Source organism: Musa acuminata, chromosome BXJ2-9 (assembly GCF_036884655.1).
Source record: "Musa acuminata AAA Group cultivar baxijiao chromosome BXJ2-9, Cavendish_Baxijiao_AAA, whole genome shotgun sequence".
Classification (NCBI taxonomy): Eukaryota; Viridiplantae; Streptophyta; class Magnoliopsida; order Zingiberales; family Musaceae; genus Musa; species Musa acuminata.
Genome location: NC_088346.1, coordinates 43,221,952 through 43,245,468, shown reverse-complemented (window position 1 = coordinate 43,245,468; position 23,517 = coordinate 43,221,952). Strand labels below are relative to the sequence as shown.

At 36.9% G+C, this 23,517-nt stretch overlaps 1 protein-coding gene across 6 annotated transcripts in view; it reads left to right on the top strand.

Moving 5' to 3' along the window:
* Positions 1–23,517, top strand: part of LOC103998682 (endoribonuclease Dicer homolog 4) — a 33,566-nt gene that overhangs the window by 4,617 nt on the left and 5,432 nt on the right. For 5 of the 6 annotated variants that reach the window (XM_065126526.1, XM_065126525.1, XM_065126524.1 and 2 more), the window contains 18 exons: positions 4,306–4,446; positions 4,540–4,618; positions 6,967–7,031; positions 7,132–7,275; positions 7,353–7,481; positions 13,200–13,317; positions 14,490–14,586; positions 15,890–16,082; positions 16,767–16,927; positions 17,036–17,242; positions 17,342–17,613; positions 17,701–17,975; positions 18,062–18,498; positions 20,189–20,289; positions 21,437–21,642; positions 21,771–21,980; positions 22,356–22,820; positions 22,931–23,203. In XM_065126526.1, coding sequence (XP_064982598.1) covers positions 4,306–4,446; positions 4,540–4,618; positions 6,967–7,031; positions 7,132–7,275; positions 7,353–7,481; positions 13,200–13,317; positions 14,490–14,586; positions 15,890–16,082; positions 16,767–16,927; positions 17,036–17,242; positions 17,342–17,613; positions 17,701–17,975; positions 18,062–18,498; positions 20,189–20,289; positions 21,437–21,642; positions 21,771–21,980; positions 22,356–22,820; positions 22,931–23,203 — 3,573 coding nt within the window. Of the gene's footprint in view, positions 1–4,305; positions 4,447–4,539; positions 4,619–6,966; positions 7,032–7,131; positions 7,276–7,352; positions 7,482–13,199; positions 13,318–14,489; positions 14,587–15,889; positions 16,083–16,766; positions 16,928–17,035; positions 17,243–17,341; positions 17,614–17,700; positions 17,976–18,061; positions 18,499–20,188; positions 20,290–21,436; positions 21,643–21,770; positions 21,981–22,355; positions 22,821–22,930; positions 23,242–23,517 lie in introns of all 6 variants that reach the window. The other variant, XM_065126527.1, reaches the window with a different exon arrangement.

Genomic DNA, 23,517 nt, shown 5'->3' with positions numbered 1-23,517 from the left:
CAAAGATCTCTGAATTCTCTAGTGTAGGTAAATCTAGGGATGACATCACATACGTAGCGGAAAAATAGAAAACAAAAATTTCAAATTTTCCAAAAAGATATTTATCATTGTGCGAAGATTGATGCGTAAAATCCGTGAAACTAAAAATCACTGTGAGATAGTTGTGTTACCTAGAGAGATTGTATATCCCTGAATCCCTACAGATCTGTAGGAGAGGATAAAAGAGGTCTAAGCGTCATCCTCTTTAACGGTGATCTACATAGCAGGGCTGCGTTGACGCTTCTCAAATCATTGTCCAAATCTCCACACCTGTTATCTGAGGAGAATGGGAGAGGAGAATAGGAGGTGGCAACCAAGAAGCCTTTAGCCTATGGGTCTTTGGTTTCATCCCATTTATAGAGGTCCCCCGTCAACTTAACCCTAATGGATCCTGTCCTATTGGGTATTGAATCTCCCTCCAACTATCTGTCTCTTAGATTAGTGGATCTCTATCCAATAATTTCTTATTAGATCTCATCCATAGGATCCAATAAATCAGGGACATATTGGATATTCAATAAAATAGGGGCTATGGCGGATATCTCATATCCGAATCTCTGCTCGTCACAACACCTACCATATATGTGTGACCCTCTAGGCCTAATATCGAGCTAACCGTGAGTTATACTTGTCAGAACACCTTCTGGCTCAGTGAATTATTATCTTCATAATATTTCACTCCACTCATCGATTACGAACGAACTAAGTCACTATGTTGTAGTCTTCAGACGATATAGAGGAATCCAATCATTTAGACATATCTGTCTTCAGTTATCGTGTACCTATAGTCCCTCATCCATCTAATATCTCAGAGATCGTATACCGGGCATGGTAATGTCAGACCCATACGATTTCTACTCGAGTCTCGCTCTAATTGGATTCTCTTAGAGAACTCTTTCTCGCTTAATCCGAATGACCCTGGCCAGAGATTTGTCTGAGCAAGAACACATGTGATATTCCTATCATGACATCGAGAATGGATGATCCTTTATCGACACTCAATAGCCCTCGTAAGGTTGACTGTGACTCCCGATAACCGACTGTGCTAGATCTGGAACTTCCAAACCTATAAGTCCGGTATCAAAGAGTATAGTACTTATACAGGATATCCTTGGTGTCTCAAGTCTAAGGATCAGGTACACCATTGGGACAACGAAATCGTTGTCTGACAATGATGTATCATTAATCATCTAGCATTCTGTGAGCGGATCAATCAGTGAACTCATTCTCCAATGAGCACTTGCACTGTAGCCCTAGTGTCCTCACATGAGCAGCTATGAGACCAACTGCCTCTATCATATGGACGAGTATACAGTGCGTTAGTTTGTTCGGTTATCTCGATGTCTCTCTCGAGTAACCTATGATAAGGATTTTTTAGGATCTGTGTTTAAAGGTGAATCGGTTTCATTATCGTGATCTCATCATAATTCGATTACCATTGCATAGATCCATGGACATCACATTATATATGTGCATATATGCAACAAGTAATATAAAGTGATAAAATATCAAATAATATAATAAGCAAAAAGAGTGCGTGTCATGTCACACGTGTCATTACTCATATGATTGGCTTACAGGGCACCTATGATTAGCATCCAGACCATGCAAATCTTATTCTGTACCTCCAACATCTATGGCCTGATTCAATGAAGCATCTCATCAATAACACAATTTATCTACATAAGCTGAGTTTGGTTAAATTTTTTAATAATTATATTTGATCTTAATTTTTTTTTATAATTTTATAAGCGCCTTGCTGCACTAGGGCGATTGTCTAGTGTCTCGGGTATTTTGAAACCTTGGTGCCTTTAAGCACTTATCACCTTTGATAATATTGATATTGGCTATAGAATCTTTCAATTCCTTTTATCCTTATCCTACTCCTTTGGTTCCAAACTAAAGCACTTTGCTGGAGTGATGATTAAATTTGATGTTGGCAAAGATCCCCAGTTTTGTTCTGCAAAGGGGTAGTTTAGAAGGATATTATTTTTTTGTTTTTAGATTAATAAATATACTTACAAGCAAGGATTGAAATATCGTACCGTACTGGAGTTTCGACGTTCACTCGGTACGGTACGATACTGTATACTGCTCGGTATATCGCTTGGTATATATATATATATATATATATATATATATATAAATTAATAAATAAATAAATAAATATATATATATTTATATATATATTTTATAAAAGATGATGTCGTCGAGTTTCCTTCTCCCACGCGGGGCGATGTCGCCTCGTTTATATATATATATATATATATATTTTTTTTTTTTTTGTATATAATATTTTTATAAAAGGCAACGTCGTGTCGTCTCGGCGACGTTGCCGAAAAAGGCGACGTCACGTTGCCTTTTCCTTCTCCCAAGCAAGGTGATGTCGTCGAGGCGATGCGACGTCGCCTCGTTTGTATATATATATATATATATGTATATATATATATATATATATATATATGTATATATACATATAAGATTATATATATTTATATATAAATATTCTTATAAAAGGCGATGTCGCCGAAAAAGGCTACGCGACGTCGCCTTTTATAAAATAAATAAATAAATATATATATATATATATATATTTATTTATTTATTTATTAATATATAATATATATATTCCGTTTCGTCCGATAATGGGCGGTCCGTGTACCGGTCAGCTGACGGACCAGTACGTACCGCTTGATAAATTGCATACCTTGCTTACAAGCATGGTTTGCAGTACCGGTCCGTACCGCCCGGTACGGGCGGTACGTACCGGTCCGACAGGTTTCCGGTACGCGGACCGCATGTTACCGGTCCGGTACTGTAGTAGCACTATACTGCTACAGTACTTGGCATGCCTGAATATACTGCTCGGTACACCTGGGTGTACCGAGCGGTATACCGTATCGTACCGGTACCGAGCCCAGGTCGAAACTCCGGTACGGTACGGTATTGCGAACCTTGCTTACAAGTACCAACTTTTTTATAATTTTTCTTAATTAGCAGTTGGCTAGAGTGCATTCTGTAAATTAGAACTAGGTCTAGGTATTTATACAATGTGATGGACGTTCCATAAAGCTTTAGAGATAAGGAAAAGAACTCCACTAATTTTGGACTCTAATAGGAGGCACTAATGAAAATTCTGTCTGAACCTGATTTCCATTTGATTTGATCATTCCATGTGTTATCTGAAATCTTCAATTCTATTAAGGAGCTCCAATAGTTAAGAAACTGAAGGATCCAGCAGCTACTGAAATCTTAGTTTCAGTAGTGAGGTTAGTCCTCTTAGAAGAGGGCACATAATGTGAGAGATTGGAATGAAACCATTGCGGATGGATTAGCAAATTATTTTCTTGATTTGTTGGAAAGTGCAAGCAAAGATTGGAATCTTAGTTTTGATAGGGGTTTGATGCCGAGCTGTGCCTATTTTCGACGTATCTTAGCTGTGTGCGCTGAATGTATTGTCTTGAACTGTCTTGTGCTGGAAGATTCCAAACTGTTGTACTTCCGATTTTAGAACTTTTAAGTGACAATGATAGGTTAGATGAAATCAAAATTATTTGGATCACATGACCAGCAAAGACTTCAGATTTTTGAAATCAAGATTCCAACCTCTTTCAGCTTGCTAATGCAGACTTCAGATTTTTGAGTCAGTGGTTGCTTGTCCAGATTTGATGGTGGGCCATGCTTAAGAAATCCATGAATGTTGATGGGGTAGAGCTCTTAACTAGTATTTAGAATAGAAGCAAACCTCTCTCCTTTTAGTCTTATCACTTTTATGCTAGCATATACTCCTTGTTTAGTTGTTGGAATCTGAATAAAGAATGAGTTTCTCAGAATGGTTGTTGGAATCTGAATGATCTGATCGTCAAAGTATCTGCCTATGATCCTGTTTCAATAAGTAATCTTGCCATTTTATTATTTAGTTAAGTTCAGGAATTTTGGTCCTAGAAGTCATAATTTTTTAAATTTTTATTAACACAAAACTTTAGTTCATATCAATTGTAAACAAAACTTAAAGAGGGTGTTTTAACTCTGGATCAACCATTTCCAAGTGGTTTCTGCTTATGTAGATGGTAATCTTGGGTTCGTGTAAACCATATGGACTTGGCAATTATGTCATTTGTAGAACTCATAGTCGTGGCTTTTTCAATCATTTACTTCTCGTCATGTTGAATTTCAATAATTCATTATATAATTTTCAATGCAGTGTATGCTTTGGTTTGAGAAGTTTTAGGTACTTGACATATCTTTGCTTCTTTATCTTCGCAGGTGCTTGTTATGACACCACAGATATTGTTGCAAAATTTGCGCCATTGTTTCATTAGGATGGATCTAGTTGCTTTGCTCATTTTTGATGAATGTCATCATGCACAAGCACCCACGAGGCATCCCTATGCACAAATCATGAGGGTATTTCTACTGAGCACTTAAATTTAGTGTTAGCATTTACTTTAGGTGATTGTAACTTACAAGGTTTTCAAATTTGTGTTGGCAATTCCATAGGAATTCTACAAAACTAAAGGTGATGGTTCAAAGTGTCCCCGTGTATTTGGCATGACAGCTTCCCCTATCATTGGAAAAGGTAACTACTCTTAGCATATAAAGCTAGGCTCCTGTATATTTTTGATAAATATACTTTTTAGCAAGGTTCGCAATTTTGGTCCATATCGGTGTACCGAGCCTTACTTGGTACGGTACGTACCAAGGCATACCAACAGTATGGCTGAAAGGCCCGCATATCTTCCTAGTCCCTAAAAAAGAAACACATTAAGATCCAGCTTCTACACAAGCATTATTCACTACAAGCAAGATCAAATAGATATCCCAACTCTCAAAGCTCGTAGAATTTGTGTGGGGAGATCAAAGAGGTCCATAGCTTCGATAGCATTAGCACTGAGTACCTGAGCGCATCCTTCAAGTCATTGGAATCCTAACATAGAATAGGAGATTGGGGTCAGATGAGAAGCAGAACAATGTTGGGCGAACGGTGAATGGTGAGGCCCCACAACCTCACAGGGTCCCCTAAGGACATGCAAGAAAAGAAATAGGTTGGTGAACAAGTGAACATGCGAGCAAACTATCATCTTCGATTTGTCAAAGCATAAACTTGGGATCTTGCAAGCAAAAATTAAAACAAACACTTTCTAGGTACTACAAAATACAATGTTAGACTATGCAAGCTTTAAACGATTGAGCAACAAAGGATCCAAGGCAGTTCTCGATGTACAATTCCTCACGCACAAGTGTCCATGTGACACTATTACAGAACCAACTAATGGATCATCCTTAGAAACTAGCCCGGAGATCGATCTAGCTTGTGCCGCCCAGGTTCTAGAGGTCTAAGATGGTTGACATTTCACACTGCATCTCTGCCCCAGACACTTCGAGCAAGTTGCGTGATTGAGGCTTCATTTTGGCTAGTTATTTCTTCATACAATGATCGCACACAACTTGTAATTACAAACCGAAAACAATCAAAAGCCAATTAAAATGAGTTTATCAAGCCTTGTAGCCCCTTATATGTTATGACATGAACATAATCGAAAAGCATAAACGCTACATCGAACACTTTTGCTATAAAAAATCCATAATATTCTTCTTCACTTATTCCTTCAATGCCATTGTCATGCATCTCCTTGCTTGTTACATATTCATTACTCGTTTTGTTGCATCACACCTTTTAACCCTTACCTGGTCTCTTGATGTTAGCTGTTGAGTAGTCAAATTTTGATTCGTGAATGTTGTTTTGATTTGCCAATCACTAACTCCGATGTGGGGTTGGTCGAGTTATGCCATCTTTATTGTTACATGCGGATCCCTCTTATGAAGGAAAATAATATATTAGTTTTTTGAAAAAATGGGAGAAATAAAAAAAAACCCTTTTTGAGGGTCTTTTCTTACTAGTTTATTAGTATATAAATTACATTTAGATAAGAATAGAGTGTATGTAAGCGAAAAAAAAAACCCTAGAGTTTGACCACATGCAAGCTATAATTACAAGCCAGGAATAGCCATAAAAGGCAACAAAATGAGGCTGCCAAGACTACCGCAAGCCCCTTGGATGTTGTCTAATGCATGAAAAAAGGAAAAACATGAATATTACACTGAACACCTTCCCTATGAACAGTTCATGACAAGGTGGTTTGTTTATTTTATGTTACATCTATATATACTGAGCAAATTTTGATTAACCCAGTCTTAATGAAATTGTTTAGTTCACATACTGACCACTTCTAAGACCAGTAAAAACTGATTTGTACACCAACCAGTATAGTTTGGTTTTGAACTTGGCACCGTAGAACATACGTGCCAACATTTGCAGTTTCAATACTGTACTCATGTTAGACCACAGTCAGACTGGTATGAGGCCAGTCCATACCAGCGTACTGATACAGAATATGCTGACATACCATGGTACCTAGGGGGAGAGATGGAGAGGAGGAGAGGAGTACTAGGAGACACGGACAGTCTGTGGTGGCAAGAAGCACTAGGGGTGTCACATTCTGGGAAAGATTTGTTAGGATCTTGCCACAATTCCTGTATCTTTCTGTAAGTCAGAGGTTAAAAAAAAAGGTACATATGCGAATTGAGCTGTCTGCATCTTGATTTATGCCCCGACCAATACATACATTTTATTAATATTATGCCGCACTCCATACCAATCTGAGGACAATTTGACTAGCCTTTTAGCCAGAAAGCAAGTAAAATGGTAACGAAGTCAAAATGAAGTACATAGTGAATTACTAGGCTTCACATGATCAACTGCCTGAAGATCATGAGCATTTGTGACAAAAAGTCTCTTATACAAACAATCATTTCTATGAAATATAAATGCTGATTTCATACTTGATTACCTGCCAATTAGGATTGTTTTTGTTATGTTTGATTTGTTTTTGTTTGCTTTCTCTATGATACTTATATGTTTTACAGGAGGAACCGATCTATCAAACTATACCAAATGCATTAACAGTCTTGAGAATTTACTTGATGCGAAGGTAAAATTCATCGTTATGAAATTTGGACTTTGGATACATTTTCCCAGTATTTTCTGATTTATTGTGCTAATGTTGTCGATGTCACTACCTGGGTAAATAGGTGTGCTCTGTTGATGATGAATCGGAACTTGAAGGTTTTGTTGCTTCTCCAGATATTAAGGTCTACTACTATGGTCCACTTTTCTACACTGCTTCAAGTCTCACTTTCGTTTACAGTAAAAAGCTTGAGGATATAAAAGTCCAGGTTAGTTGTTAAATATCTGTTTTCTCATGACATGCAACTGGGACTCACTTGTATATATATATTTCTGATTTTGGCAGTGCATATCCATGCTTAAAGACAAGTTATGTGATTTTAGAGAGTGTCAGAATCAGATAAAGCTTTTGCATAGGTTGCATGATAACATCATTTTCTGTCTTGAGCAGATTGGACTTTTTGGAGCTATAAGAGTGAGTCTGTTTGTTTGTTACTTTTCTGCTTAATTTTGTTAGTTGCTTTTTACTTTCTACCTTTATTTATTCTTTGAGAAAACATTTTTTAAGATGGCAAATATTTTTCTTAAAAGCATTATTATAATCTTTCTTCATTATGTTAAGGTCTTGCTTTTAGTGGATTTATGTTTTACTATATGGTTCTAGTATCATACATTGACTATTTTCTTATTATATTTCCATTTATACTCTTACCGAGTCACCGACTTCTCCTGCTGAAGTTCTTTTCTTTGAAGTGGTACTGGTATTCTGTCTCTCCTATTTTTAATGAACTTTGTTACATTATATTATACAGATTACAGAGTTCTTATTATATGCTCTTCCTATTTCTCTCGTTTGGAGTTCTCTTTTACATGCCTCATCCTGAGACCTCCAAGTTGCTCTTGCATCTCAAATGATTGATTCCTGTAATGTTCAAGTATTTATTTGACCAATAGAACTAAATCAATCAAATGGAACTACTTAGGTTGACAAAGTAGCCATCCAAATTGTAAGAGATTAATTTCACCAACCCTGACATAGGAATTTTTTGATATTTTTGTGGGTGTGAATATCACTGGTAAGCATCTCAGGGGATCTTTTCTGGATATTTTTCTATATTGATTTGATAAAACTAGGAAGAAGGATACTTTCTATTTGCATTATGTTCAAGAACACTTTTTACTATTAGGAATGCTCATGGGCTGTTTTCTAGTATGAATGCCTATGGACACGAAATATTCAAAAATATGTGTACTCATGTACACAAAATAGTAAAATATGTTGGAACATTTTTTACTATTATGAATGCATATGAACATGGGAAAAATACTGTTAGGTGTCTTGTGTTTGATCGATGATCATCGAGTACCTGTTAAATTGAAATTAGTCTTGGGTGGTTAAGAAATAATAAATTCAAATTTTTTGTGTTGCTAAGATGAGAATACTGAGGGGATGTGGAGTTACCAGGGAAGATAAGATAAGAGATATTCTCGTTCATGAATAATTAGATGTAGCTTCGATATCAGATAAAATGAGAAATAAAATCATTTAAGATGATATGATATGATATGAGCTATGTACTAAGGTTTGCCATTTTGTGTATTAGTATTGTTAAAGGCGTCAGATGCTAAAAGGCGTTAAGGCTCTAAAACGCTCGAGGTGTTAGGCGCTTGCTTAGGTGCTCGCTTGAGCGATGCAGGACACTTGCCAATAGAAAAATATAATAAAAAAGAAAGACGACGACGACAACAACAATAACAACAAAACCGTAAGTCCTACTTATAATTAAGAATAATAATGATTAATATAAAAATTAGACAAAATATAAATTTTATATCAATGCACAATCAAATTATCACCACTAGAACATTGGTAATTCATTTAACATATATAAAGCATTAAAGTATTAAATTTACCAAATATAATAACAAAAATAACAAAACAAAAGAAAATTAACACAAAAAGTCCAAGAATTATAACAATGATAATTTAAAATTCTAGTAGTGGTAAATTCAATAATTAATGGGGTTGTCAGGGAGGGAAATAAGTAGGAGAGGAGAAGGCATTGGTGGGAGAGGAACGCTGGCTACGAACAAGGGAAGGGGCAGGGGAAGAAGCAAAGAGATAAATAGGAAAAGGAGAGAGAGGGGGAGACGGAGGAGGCGGTACCATCAGTCGTCGATGATGTTGAGAGTTGTCGGGAGAGAGAGAGATAGAGACAAGGGGGGTCAAAAGGAGAGAGAGCGAAGGGAGAGGGGAGGTGATACTGTTAGGGAGAAGTAGAGGGAGGGGGAAGGGGACTGTGCATTGGCCTTCGGGGTTGTTGGGAATCATCGGGAGAGAGAGGTACCATAAGAGGTGGAGGGAACAACATGACGAGAGAGAGAGACGAGAGGGAGGTACGACCATGAGATGTGGATGGGATAGCGCAACAGGAGCACGAGGATTAGCACTGATGGAAGGTGGAGAGGAATGGAAAGAGGGAGAGGGAAAGAGTAGAAAGAGGAGAAGATACCTTCGTTCGCGAGGGGAGGCATTGCCGGCTCGCACACAAACATTAGTCGTCAGCTTGCACACTCGCTCGAAAGAGCTGATTCGGTTGCCTTGTACACAGACGAAGACAACACGACAATTATGTTAAAGCAAGAGGAGTAGGTCACACACGAATATAGGGGGGCTGGGGATGGGGGATTAGTGAGCTGGATTATCTGGTTTGGTTGAACCGAATCAGTTATTTCGGGTTTAACTCAAGCTTGTTTAAAGCTGATTTGGGCTAGGCAAGTGCTTGGGCCGCCCAACACTTGTGCCCAAGCACACACCTAAGCAGCGTCCAGTTGAGGGTGCTTGCCCGACTCTTATTTGAGGCACTCGGGCCTCGTCTCGCCTGGGCGCCTAGGCGAGCGTCAGAGTGCTTGTTGATTTCACTTGGTAGTTTGTCGATAAGGATTTGGACCGGTACCATTTGAGTCCACATTGTTGTTCCTAGATTCATTCCTAGTGTTGGAACATTGGTACCGAGTTTCAGAAAAATCTGAAGAAATAAAAAAAAAAAACAACTGTCCGATGCTCGTATAAGTCCTCTACTAAGCATATTGAGCATACTATTTGGTTTATCTTGGTTTGTGTATCAGGACAGGTAAATACAGATTGAATCGTACTATACCAGGTGGTATTATAAATCTTGTTAAGAAGATCTTTATATGTTGTAACTGGAAGAGGTAAAACAATCATTATTAATGGTACGAGAGGAGAGATAGAAGGAAAGCTAAAAAGACTACATAGAAAGTATAAATAAATATTTAAATAATCTTAATTTTAACTAAGGATATGATATTTTACAAGGTTCAATGGCGGAAAAAGATCTTGTAGTCGACCCAAATAGTTGGGACATAATGGCTTTGCTGTTATCTTGGTGACAGATCAGCAAGTTAACATAGCCGTAGAGATGATTCTTAATGAAAAGGGTAAAAAGTGTAGTGTTTTTATGTAGTTATTGTTCAAGCTAAAGACCAAATTTTGAAAATCAGTTCTAGATTGACCTTTTGAAAGTATGTAGGCAGAATTTGATGCTAAATTAAAGGAAGTGAAGGCAAATGTTGGTTTTATGCCAGAACATCATTATGTAATTTGGGAACCCTTCGTTGCTATGAGATTTCTTTTCTTGGCTTGGTAATACCAACGATGAAATTGCTAAAAAAGGCATGGGCATGGTTCAGGATGCATATTATCTAGGAAGCATTGTGGAATATCTAGGAAACTCATCATCCCTTTGCTTAATCTATCAGTTTCTGTTGCATGTAAGCTATGTAAGCATATCTATGATGGTATCTTTACTATGTTTAAGTGACTTGTGGTGCTAGAATATGGTCACTTTTAACCAAATATTTGCTGGTCCTATTCTGGAAGTTTGACGAGGGTTATTTGTTTGATGTTATAGGCCATACCTTTAAAACTTCAAGAACTGTATATATTTCCATGATATAGAGACCAGTGGTGTCAAAGGCGCTAGGCACTAGAAGGCGCCAAGCTTTCAAAGTTCCCGACTCGCTTGAGTAAAGCAAGGCACTCACCAATATAAAAATTATAAAAAATATAATTAAGGAGAAAAACAATCATTAAAATTAAAATTGGATAATATGAGTTTTATATTATTTCATATTCAAAACATCACCACTAATACATCCCAATAAATTCATTTAACCATCCATTAAGCACTAAAATACTATATTATTCAAATCAAATAACAAACTTAAAACTTTATTTGCCATGATTCAAGATGTTAACTATAGTGATACTTCAAAATATTGGGAATGACAAATTTAATCCTTTAAACCAAGGTATGCAATACCATACTGTACCGGTGTTTCGAGGTTGGCTTGGTATGGTACGGTACCGGCGTACCGAGCGGTACACCAGGGCATACCGAATAATTTTATATATTTTTCTTTGTACTGTAGCATTGTAGCACTACTACAGTATAATACTGTAGCACTGTAGCGGTACCGGGCAGTCTACGTATCAGTATGTTGTTGGACCGGTACGTACCGCCCGTACCGGGCGGTACCATTAGGTATTGCATACCATGCTTTAAACAATCCGTGGGCTATAATTAACATTACTATTGAATTCAAGAGTGATCAGGACTGTTGGGGAAAGAAAGAAGTTGAGGAAAAATTAGAGAAAAAGAAGGCTCGGCGGCTTTGCTAGGGAGATGCAGAGAGGGGGTGAGGATGTCAGCCATGGCTAATTGTAGCAAAGGACTATTAGAGGGGAGAAGCACGAAAGAGGGAGGTTGTCAGGAAGGCTAGGGGCAATGACGTAAGAGGATGATGAGAACAAGGGAGAATGATAGTGAAAAAAAAGCATAGCGGGGAAGGGGAGAAGCTCGAAGGAGGAGGGAAGAGGGAGGGGGTTGTCGGGGGCACTCAATAGGGGTGATGGTGGAGGAGAGACAACAAGAGGAAAGGAGAAGGAGCGGCCGGGGTTGGGAGAGAGGGGGGGGGGGGGGGGGGGGTATATCAAGGAGGGTTGACGGGGCAGTTACGAAGGAGGGAGAGAGATAGCGGGAGGGAAGGAGGGGTGGGAAGCGAGAGAAGCACGGAGGAGGCAAGGGGTGTCGAGGAGACTTAACGAGGATGACAGCAGCAACGAAGGAAGGAGAGAGAGCAAACAAGAAAGAGAGGTGTGAGGCACAACACCAAGAGGGAGAGAGAGAAAGGAAGAGGAGGAGGTATCACCAATGCTCGAGGGCTACGCATGGATGCGAGGAGCGATGGTAAGGAGCTATGGTAGTGGGGAGAAGTGATGGCGAGGTGCTTTGACCTTAGGGAGGAGTGACAAAATGATTATTGAAGATGAGGTGGTGGTGAGGAGCTATGGCCGCGGGTGAAGGGGATACGATGACGACAAGGAAAAGCGAGTGATCACGAGAATGAGAATAGGTTTCTTCCTCCAACGGACCTGCGACACAGGTTGGGTGGTGGGACTTGGCTTGGTTGAACCATTTGTAACATTTCGGTTCAACTCAAGCCAAGTTTATTTCAATTAGGCTTCAAATTGGGCTAGGTGAGCGCTTGGGCCGCCTAGCATCTGGACCTAGGCATGTGCTTAAGCGGCACCAAATTGAAGGTGCTCACCCAACCCCTATTTGAGGCACTCGAGCCTCGGCACGCCTGAGCGCCTTTAGATATCACTCGTAGAGAATAACTAGAAATTGCACCTTCTTGTTGATAAAGGATAGAAAATGGTTTTTGAACTTCGATCTTCTTGTTTTAGCTTAAGAGCAGGTAACAATTCCTAGGTCTATCAGCTCAGTTGTTATCAAGGATTTATGCATATCCAATACATTGTTATTGCCTGATTCCTGGTATATGACATTCTGCATGAATCAGCTAGCTGGTCTCCAACCCAACAAAAGAGAGAACTTACATTGACAGGAATGTAGGCAATATTTAATTCTGTTGAACTTCTAGATGCCGATTTTTTCAACAAACCATATTTACTAGCATACAAATCCATTTTTTTTCTTTGATAAAACTGCTGTGCTCAATTTTTGTTTATATTTATGTATGATATGGTCTGCTCTTCTTGTAATAACTCTATATAATTGTTGCATGCATACATGCATCTAAGATTTCTTTATTTTTATGCTGATGAAAGATTAATTTTTCTGTTCTTTTCTATTATTTGACAAAGGCTGCAAGAAAAGCTGACATGCCAGAAACAGAGATTGTCAGTATTAACAATGACAACTTCCTTATAGATCAATATTTAACTAAGGCATTGTCTATTTTAATTGGTGACTTATTGGATGGTATGTTTCCCTTCTTCTCTTTTAAGTTGCATATATTTCTTGTTCAATATATCTTTTTTGTTGTTGTGGTATAATCTTGAGAACTTTCATGGGCAGTCTTTCTTTTGGAATATTTATTGATGACACTATGAGCAGACTTACTTTTAGGGCATTCTCATCATGGTATTGGTATAATTATGATTAGAATTTTACTAATCATGAGTGATATGGTTGATTTTAAGAAACTTGCAGATGGTATAAATACTTGAGAGAGAGAGAGAGTCCTTCATATCCTGCAGTGGATAACTTTGGTTGGTTGACTAGAAAATGGCATAGAAAGAGGTGAAGCTAGTTAGTACTTAGTACTCAGTATCATTGTTGATATCCTCTCGATACAGCTTATGTTGTGTGGTTCATTTTATACTTCCAAGTGACAGTCCTTTATGTTTTACTTGGTGTTGTCTTGTCGTTGAATTTCTGGACAGTCTGCAATAACTATCTCGAAGTTTCATGAAATTTTTGGCTGTTGCCAATTTTAGTTAGGAACATAAAGCTGAGGATTCTCTCTTTCATGCCATAACTTGCAATGGAACTTTCGGGCTATGATTCTGCAATCATCTATGTACCTTATAATTGAGTAGTACGTGCCTTTTAGATAGTTGATAAAATTCTTTCCAAGTTACATGAACTTTTAATTTGGGCTTCAGTTGCTTTTGCATTTCTTAGTGTAATATATACTGCTGCCTTCAATTATGCAATAATGTTCACTACTGTGCTACAACCTTTCATCACCTGGATACTGCATTTGTTTTAGAATATTGTGGTAAAAATAGATGTTATTTGGTTTCATTTGGTATAAAACAAATATGAACAACTTGATGACAGAACATGGTCTAGTAATGAAGACATAAATCAATAGGGTTCGTTATACACTGTAAGACTCTTCAGAACCTTTGGCCATTGTACTTGTTCTTTCTTGACGATTTTGATTGGATTGGAGTCAGGTTTTTTTTGTTGCTCATATAATTTTTTAGTTTTTCTATAAATTTTTTTTATCTACATACTTCTACAAGTAAATAAAACAGGAAAAAGAATTTTCCGAGATAATTTTGCTAATCTTATTATGCAAATTATTTTATTTTCATACATTTGATTTATACTTGTGTAACGAAGTATTGTTTGCAATTAATTAGGTAATAATGATGTTGATTCTTTAACCATCGGAGCTTTAGAGGAGCCATTCTTCTCAAATAAGTTGGCAGTTCTTGTTGGTATTCTTGCATCCTATAGGTATGCTTGATTTTTTTATTAATTTTTATAGTGGATCATAGGAATGCTTCATGACTCCTATCTTTGTCTTCTTTGTTAATGTTCAAAGTTTTCGGAGTGAAAGATACTTCAGGTACCAGCTATATATTATACCTAGTGATTTAAAAAGCGCAAGGCGCTAAGGTCCAAAAATACCTGAGGCACTAGGCCCTCGCCCGAGCGAAGTGAGACGCTAAAATATAAAAATATATAATATAATTAATAAATATAATTATTTTAAATTTTAAATAAAATATATTATACTGTATACTGTTAACCAAGGTAAGCAATACTGTACCGTACCGATGTTTCGAGGTTGGCTCGGTATGGTACGGTACCGGCATACCGAGCGGTACACTAGGGCTTACCGAACGATTTTAAATATTTCTTCCTCTTACTGTAGCACTGTAGCACCAGTATGCTGTCGGACCGGTACGTACTGCCCGTATCGGGCGGTACCATTCGAAATTGTATACCATGCTGTTAACAGTATACTTGCGAAAGAGGAGACGCGAAAGAGAAGAGAAGAGTGTAAAGGAAGACCGAGGGTGCACATGCATCTACCAATGCCACTATGTTTGGAATTCAATGAGTTTATGCATAAAACCTCCTAATATGGATTCTACAATCAATTAAATAACAAAGTCATGATTGGCGCATCTTAAGGAAAACATATCAAGGAACAACATGATAATGATTTACATCTCATTGATCTCACCTAGCATATCTTTATTGAGGCACAACTCCACATGTTCCTCTAAGGACAACTTCATGATGAATTCTACCACTCAAACATAGTTGACCAACACAATCAATGTTTGCTTGTGAGAAAATGAGAGTAAGGAGACATTGATGGTTGCAAGGGTTATATATAAGTTTCCTGTTTGGTCTTAGTTTATGTTGTCGTAACTACAACCATAGTCTAATGGGCTTTGAGCCTAGTAATGTTTAGTTCCAACAGGCCTGAGTCACTGGCCAACTACATATATTTTTCTTTAGCACCATTCTGATGTGCATCTTATACTGCATGTTTTTTGTGACTGACACATGCTTTATAATTTCAAGGCATGATTTGATTAATGTGATCAACTTGGAAATCAGGGTTGTTGGACATTGTTAGATTTTTGGGTGCATTGATGATGGTTCTATCTTTCAATCTTTGCAAGAACTTACATGAGCATGTGTCTGACTAGATTATTTACTCTGTAAGAGAAAAAATTTTCTTGTTGAAGTTTTCTTATGATATTCTATCTGAAAATTTATGAAACCTTTGTGTTTTTTATAGGTTACAAGCAACCGCAAAATGTATAATTTTTGTGAAGAGAATTATTGTTGCAAAATCGTTAGCATATATCCTTGGGAGCTTAGAGTCTCTTAAATTTTGGAAATGTGAGTTCCTTGTGGGTTGTCATGGTGGAAAAGAGAGCATGTCTCGTGGAAAGATGAACACCATTGTTGAAAGGTTTTCTTCTGGGGAGGTACCATTCTGAAGATTCCTAGTGATAATGTTCCCTGATAAAACTTTTGTAGTGCATGTTATTTACAGGATATGCTGATCTATCACATACAGTTGATTATAGTATTATGCAATTATGTGCGAAGTAATTGGAAAATATACTTAAGTCATGTGGGCCAGTGGGTTCTTCTGGAACTTTATGCATTCAAATTGGAGCGAAGATTGTGTTGTGAACATAACATATGTACGCCTTAGAATTCTGTGAGAACATTTTATTTAGATCACAAGAAAAAAAAGTATTACTGCATATTTCTTTCACTTACATTTTGCTGGATGTGTCAACTTGTGAACCATATGGTCAAACACTGCAGTACTTGATTTAGTTGATGATAACTAGAAAAGACAATTCTTTAAAAAATACCCACTTATCTAATCTGTAATGTATAAATTGCATATAACCATACACCACTTATCTATTCAGCAGCAAAACCTTTTTTTTTAACATTTCACTAAGCAAGTATGTTTAACTTACAGGTAAACACTATCTGTTTCATTCTATGCTAAGGAAATAGCAAATATATCAGCACAAAATTCTAAGAAAATTTGAAAAGAACCTTTTATGTGATGTATTGGAATTTATATTATTCTATTATGTACCTTAGCTGATAAGTTTTGATTTCATTTGTTGCTTTGATAAACATACTAGGTGAATCTTCTGGTTGCTACTAATGTAGCTGAAGAAGGACTTGATATTCAAACCTGTTGTCTTGTTGTGAGATTTGATCTGCCCGAAACTGTAGCAAGTTTTATACAGTCTAGAGGACGTGCTCGGATGACAATATCCGAATATGTGTTTCTCGTAGAGAGGTGCTTTATCTGTTTGGCTGAAAATGTTTTCTGAATCCTGTGCATTTGATATATTTTCTGCAGACTGATAATAGTATGGCCTTAATTTCCGTGATCTCACTATCTCAGAGGGAATGAACGTGAAGGAAAACTGCTGAATGATTTTATGGCTGGTGAGGATATCATGAACAAGGAAATTACCAGTAGAACATCAAGCGAAACCTTTGATGATTTGGAGGAGGTTAACTATAAAGTCAGTAGTACTGGTGCCTCAATCAATACAGGTTGTAGTGTTTCACTCCTCCATCGTTATTGTGACAAACTTCCGCGGGATAAGTACGTAACTATTTTGAATCTTTCATGACCAGATTTGGCCATCTGAAGTTCCTGCGAATTTTGCAGTCTGTGTTGTTTCACAGTAACTTAATTTTGCAGATATTTCACTCCTTCACCTAAGTTTTATTACGTCGATGACCTAAATGGGACTATCTGCAGAATTATTCTTCCACCAAATGCTCCCTTGCGTCAGGTTGATGGTCTACCCTGCTCCTCAAAGGATGAAGCTAAGAGAAATGCATGTTTGAAAGCATGTAAAGAGCTTCATGAGAGAGGTGCTTTGACAGATTATCTTTTGCCTGATATAAATCCTCGAAGAAAGATTGGACCAGCAACACACCATTCTGAGTATAATAGCAACAGCATTGAAGGTTTGACTGTTTAATTCACATAGCTTGTTGAAGTTTTAGTGTTATTGGTGTTCAGTAACCATTTACTTCTAATTTTTTTTGGTCCAGATGAATCTTCAAGAGAGGAGCTTTATGAGTTGCTAGTACCAGCTGCTCTTAGAAGATCATGGTCTAATGATGATACTAACATAAATTTGCATTTTTATTATATTAGATTTATCCCTAAGCCAAAAGACAGACAGTACCGGATGTTTGGTCTTTTTATCAAGAATCCTCTTCCTCAAGAAGCTGAAAGTTTAAAAGTTGATTTACATCTTACCCATGGTAGAATTGTTGAGACAACACTCACTCCTCAAGGGATGACAACATTTGACAAAGAGGAGGTAAAGAAGACTCTTACTCAAATTTGTGGGTATATTCTGTTCTTTGCATCTAGATTCTTATCTGGCATCGTCTTATGCTGTTGCAGATTATGCTTGCACAAAATTTCCAGGAGATGTTTCTCAAAATTATACTTGACAGATCAGAATTTTACTCAGACCTTGTTCCTTTGGGAAAGTGCAATGCAAGTCAAGATTGCTCATCAAAGTCATATCTCTTGCTCCCAGTCATTGAGCAACTTTACGAGGGACAGAAGATGATTGACTGGACAACTGTGAGATGTTGTTTAACATCACCAGCCTTTATAGATGTGTCAGCCAAGTTTGAGAAAGATCCTTGTCGCACAAGTGAGAAATTACAACTTATCAATGGCTCAGTAAATAAAACTGATGTCGTGAACAGCTTGGTTTTCACTCCACACAATAATCTGTTCTTTTTTGTTGACGGGATTCTTTATGAAACAAATGCTAATAGCTGCTACAAGGGTACAAAATGTGAAAGCTATGCAGAATACTACAGGGATAGGTAACTAAGCTGTACTATCAAAATCCACTCACCTTTGATGAACATCACTTCTATTCTTGCATGTAAGTAAACAATGACAAATCAAATTTTAGAAAACCCATAATCTTAGTATGTAGGTGCCTTCTGGAGGAGACTGATAAAACGTGCTTTCTTCATGGAAAAACTTTTGAGGTAATATGTTTTAGTAAGTTTGATGGATAATGAGAGACCTCTGGTTGAATATTAGCCCTGCAATACCTGCATACGGAGAAGAACAACATAAAAAATTAGTGTTGCTCATGTATTAAGAGAGAGAACACCTCAATAATTTGTGTGGTCACATTGACATTATGTCTTCGGGCAAATAAGACGCTTAAAAGAGCTGCATGTTTTGTGCTGTATATCTTATTTGTCCTTGTTTTACTGTTGAATGATACAGAAGAAGCACTTAGTGCGAAAACTTAAATTTCACCCTGACTGGTAAATACCAGTTCGATTATGAGCTGGGATGTGGACCACTCCATTTTGGATGGTCCAGTCCATTTTTTTTAGCAACTTCTCGGTTTTTTGCTTTATACTTTTAAAGGCAGCAGTGGAGCTTATAGAGCACGCTAATGGCCCCTAGCGCCACTGTGCTCTCTGTCACCATCTCCGCGATGATCCCCATTGCTATCTCTGTTCCACTTTTCGTCGCCAAACTGGCATGTCTTCTCCTCTCCTGCTCTTTCATCTTCCTTGTTCGTCTTCCTCTTTCTTCTTTCTCCCCCCTTACCAGCAAAATGATACCACAGTACATGGTAAATGGTGTGTTGGTACTCGGCATGGCCCGGATCCATATTGAATGGGTATGGTTCTGGTACTTGAAATTTGAAAATTGAAATTGCATTCCTTGCTTAGTGCAACTGATTGAGTAGCTATAGAAGCTTTGCAATTGATATTTATATTGGTTACCATTGACAATTTAGGGATTCAGAATTTTACTAAATCCCATCCTCCTATTTACATATTTTATACTTGAGGAGAATTTTAAAATGGAATCAGAGGGAAAATAGAAACCAAAAGCCGATTGAGCCTCATCAATCAAACTATGCCCACTGATGCTGTAGCATATCTGGACACATTATCTAAAATCAAGATGAGTGTGGACTCTTCTTTCATAGGGTGTCTTGATTGCTCACCATCTTCATTGATTCATAATCTTCATTGTTTTATATAGAAATCATTATTTGTTTAAAAAGCATTCAAAGTTATTTTCTTAAAGAGGTAGATGTTTCTTTGTAAGCAACAAAGCAAGTTCATAATCATCAACTAGCCATCAGATCCCTACAATTTTGTGTTCCTTTTCCCATCATACCTGCGCTAAGGGCAATGTCACCAGTCACACGTAGAGCCACCAAATATCTTTGTTCCTCCTTATGATGTTTTCTTATCTTCATCAACCCTTTTCTTCTCCCTGCTAATCCTAATTGGCTAATCTCATCTAACTGATGTGTCCAAAGATCTCCTTTCATTTTTAAAGAGTTCTCCCACATTTTTTTAATGGTCACCTGGCATGGATTAGATCTTTAGTATTTGGTTTGCCTATCACTTAGTTCTCATTGTTGTGTTCTTGTAATTTTCGTTTATGATTAAATTTACTCCAATACTGTCTAATAGTTGAGATGAAATTCATGGCTTATTTAACTTAGTCATTACAATGTTGAAATTTTAGGTTCCATATCAAGCTTTCATATCCAGAACAGCCTTTCTTGAAGGCCAAACAGCTCTTTGTTTGCCGGAACTTACTCCATAACAGAGTACAAGCAAATACAGGTGACTTAGTTGTCTATAATTATGTTCTCTATCATTGTTCATGTTGCAGGTCAATGTATACATATTATTTGCACTGGAAATACTTTTAAAGAAGTTGGATTATTCTGTCTGATTATTTAGGTACTATGTCAAATTCCTTTTCTTAGTTTGTTTCTTATTCTGTAAATTTTGTTAAAATTTAAATCAACTTTGAGCTATGAAGCTATCTTCTAGAGTATCTATGTGATGTTGATGCCTGTATGATTTTTTCTTTGTTGATTTTTATTTTGCAAATTCCTCCTGAAACAGGAAGTATACAGTTTATGTTATGTTATGTGGATGGTTCTCCTCAAACAGGATATATGCATTTAATAAAGAATGTAGATTAGACGTGTAATATTCTGACCAGAGGAAGTGCTAGTTATGCTAATGCTAAATGGCTTGTTCGTGATCCAAGAGGTCTGCAGTTTGCACTCAATGGCAGTTTAAAGTCTTTTGCATATCATGAGATTGAAGGAAAGTTAAAAGAACTATTACTTCAATTATCCATTAGATATTTGGATTTTCTCATCATATAATGATGATGCAGATGACATTAATGAACAAGAAAATGTATTTTTGCATGTACAAGATGTATTGGTACATTATATTGCAATTTTGGTTGACGAAGCAACACAATAGTAATTTGTATTACCTCCAGATGTCCAAGATCTTTTGAGTTTAGACCATATTTTTCTGTCTTGAAAAATCATGCATGTATTTTAGTATTATGTCATAATTGATTTGGTACTTTCTTTCATACAGTGTGTATAATTGTAAGCCCTGTTAAATCCTACTGTATTTAGGAATAGGAGATGGTAGATAGGACTATAGGAGTGCCCATAAATATAGGCTAAAATCAGGCATAAGATTATAACACTCTACAGTTCTTCTCTGTCTCCTCTCTTCTTCTCTTGTTTTTCTTCTCTCTACTCTTTCTCTCTCTTTAATTTCCCTCTTTTCTCCCTCCTCTGTAGTGTCACTTGGAAGTTACCACCTTCCCTTAAAGAATAGTACTCAGAATGTAACATCCTATCTTCCATGATCCTGTCTTGTCCTATTAGTCAAATAATTTTGTTGTTTTACTTTCCATAGGATTATCATTTTGATCCTTTGTTTGCAAAAGCAGAAGCCCGTGAACTAGTGGAGCATTTTGTGGAGTTGCCTCCAGAACTTTGTTCTTTAAAAATAGTTGGCTTCTCAAAAGACATTGGGAGTACTTTGTCTTTATTGCCATCTCTGATGCATCGCATGGAAAATCTTCTTGTTGCTATTGAACTAAAGGAAGTACTATCCTCATCTTTCCCAGAGGCATCTGAAGTTAGAGCAGACCGTGTAAGATGTTTTCATAATTTTGATTGATTGTGGTATACATCTATAGGCTTGAAATTTGTAATTTATTATATTTGTTGTCATTTGCATATTGAAGTTTCTTTATTTTAATAAGAACAAACAAATTTCAGATACTAGAAGCACTTACTACAGAAAAGTGCTTGGAACGCCTCTCTCTTGAGAGGTTTGAAGTGCTTGGTGATTCTTTCTTGAAGTATGCAGTTGCTCGTCACAGCTTTCTTACTTATGAAGCCTTTGATGAAGGACAGTTGACCAGGAGGAGATCTAGTATTGTGAATAATTCAAATCTGTATGAGCTAGCAATTGCAAAAAAATTACAGGTAAAATATCTTTTTCGGAGTCACTTCTGTGTCCTGGAATCAGCTTTTACATGGTCACACACAAATTGAGCAAATTTTCTTTGCTCTCTTTATTTATATGTAAATAGGTAAAACTTCGAACATAACTCATCGATTTTGATTATCTGGTAAAATTCAACATAACTTATCTGGTAAAATTTTGATTAGAACATAAGTAATCAGGTAAATTCATCCTTGGCTCTCAAACTTCTCATCTTCCCTGTTGTATTCTAAATGTGCACTTTAAATTGACTCATTGCTCTTTTAGTATGATGAAGTAGTGATCAAATTTGGTAGGCCAACAAAGGTAACTATCTCTAATTTTTGGACATATGCATATCTTTCTTCAAATTTCAGGTCTACATTCGTGACGAGCTGTTTGATCCAACACAATTCTTTGCATTGGGCCGTCCTTGTAAAATGGTTTGCAATATAGATACAAAATCAGTGATTCATCAAGAAGAAAATGAGAATCTGAATATTGCAGCTGAAGGACATAATTTTAGATGCACCAAATCCCACCATTGGCTGCACAGGAAAACCATTGCAGATGTTGTCGAAGCTCTTGTTGGAGCTTTCCTTGTTGAAAGTGGATTCAAAGGTGCAATTGCATTTCTCCGCTGGATTGGGATATCAGTTGATTTTGATGTATCAAATATTTATAGAGTTTGGGAGTCAAGTAATAGCAATCTTTCACTCATCAGTAATAGAAATGTCAATGAGCTGGAAGAAATTCTAGGTTATACATTTCGATGTAAAGGCCTTCTGCTTCAAGCATTCGTGCATGCTTCCTACAATAAGCACTCTGGCGGATGTTACCAGGTTCAAAGCTGTTAAATGAGACTGCATTAAAATTTTCACTTAGAGGTTTAAAAGTTATTTAAATGTTTTTTGCTTTGATATTTGATATGCCTTTTTATCATTCTGATCAGAAACTGGAGTTTCTTGGAGATGCTGTCTTGGAGTACTTGATTACATCATACCTATATTCTGTTTTCCCAGAATTGAAGCCAGGTCAAATAACAGATTTACGGTCAATAACAGTCAACAACAACTCTTTTGCAAATGTAGCAGTTTGGCGGTCCCTCCATAAGTATCTAATGAAAGATGCAAGGAGTCTCGATGAGGCCATAAATAAGTTTGAAAGTTTTGTTCTTTTGTCTGATCTAGAAAAGGACTTGATTGAGGAACCAGCATGTCCGAAGGTATATCCACTTCATTGCAGACTTTTTATATATTATAGGTATTCCATTTGGCTTATGCTTTCTTTGTTGGTATCTATTTACCATAATAATCTAAATCCACTAAATCGAAAGGACTTGCATCTACTTTAGTTCTTGATATCATATACAATCTTTTCCTCTGTTTCTGTGGACAATGTAAGTTTACAAAATTTGTTGAATGTAAAAGAGAAACTGCTTTGGACAATAATTTTCTGACTGTGTAGTGTATATTTTGTTGCGTTTCTTGTTTATGCTAAATTTCAGCGAAGAATATGATAAAGCCAACTTCTGAAGCA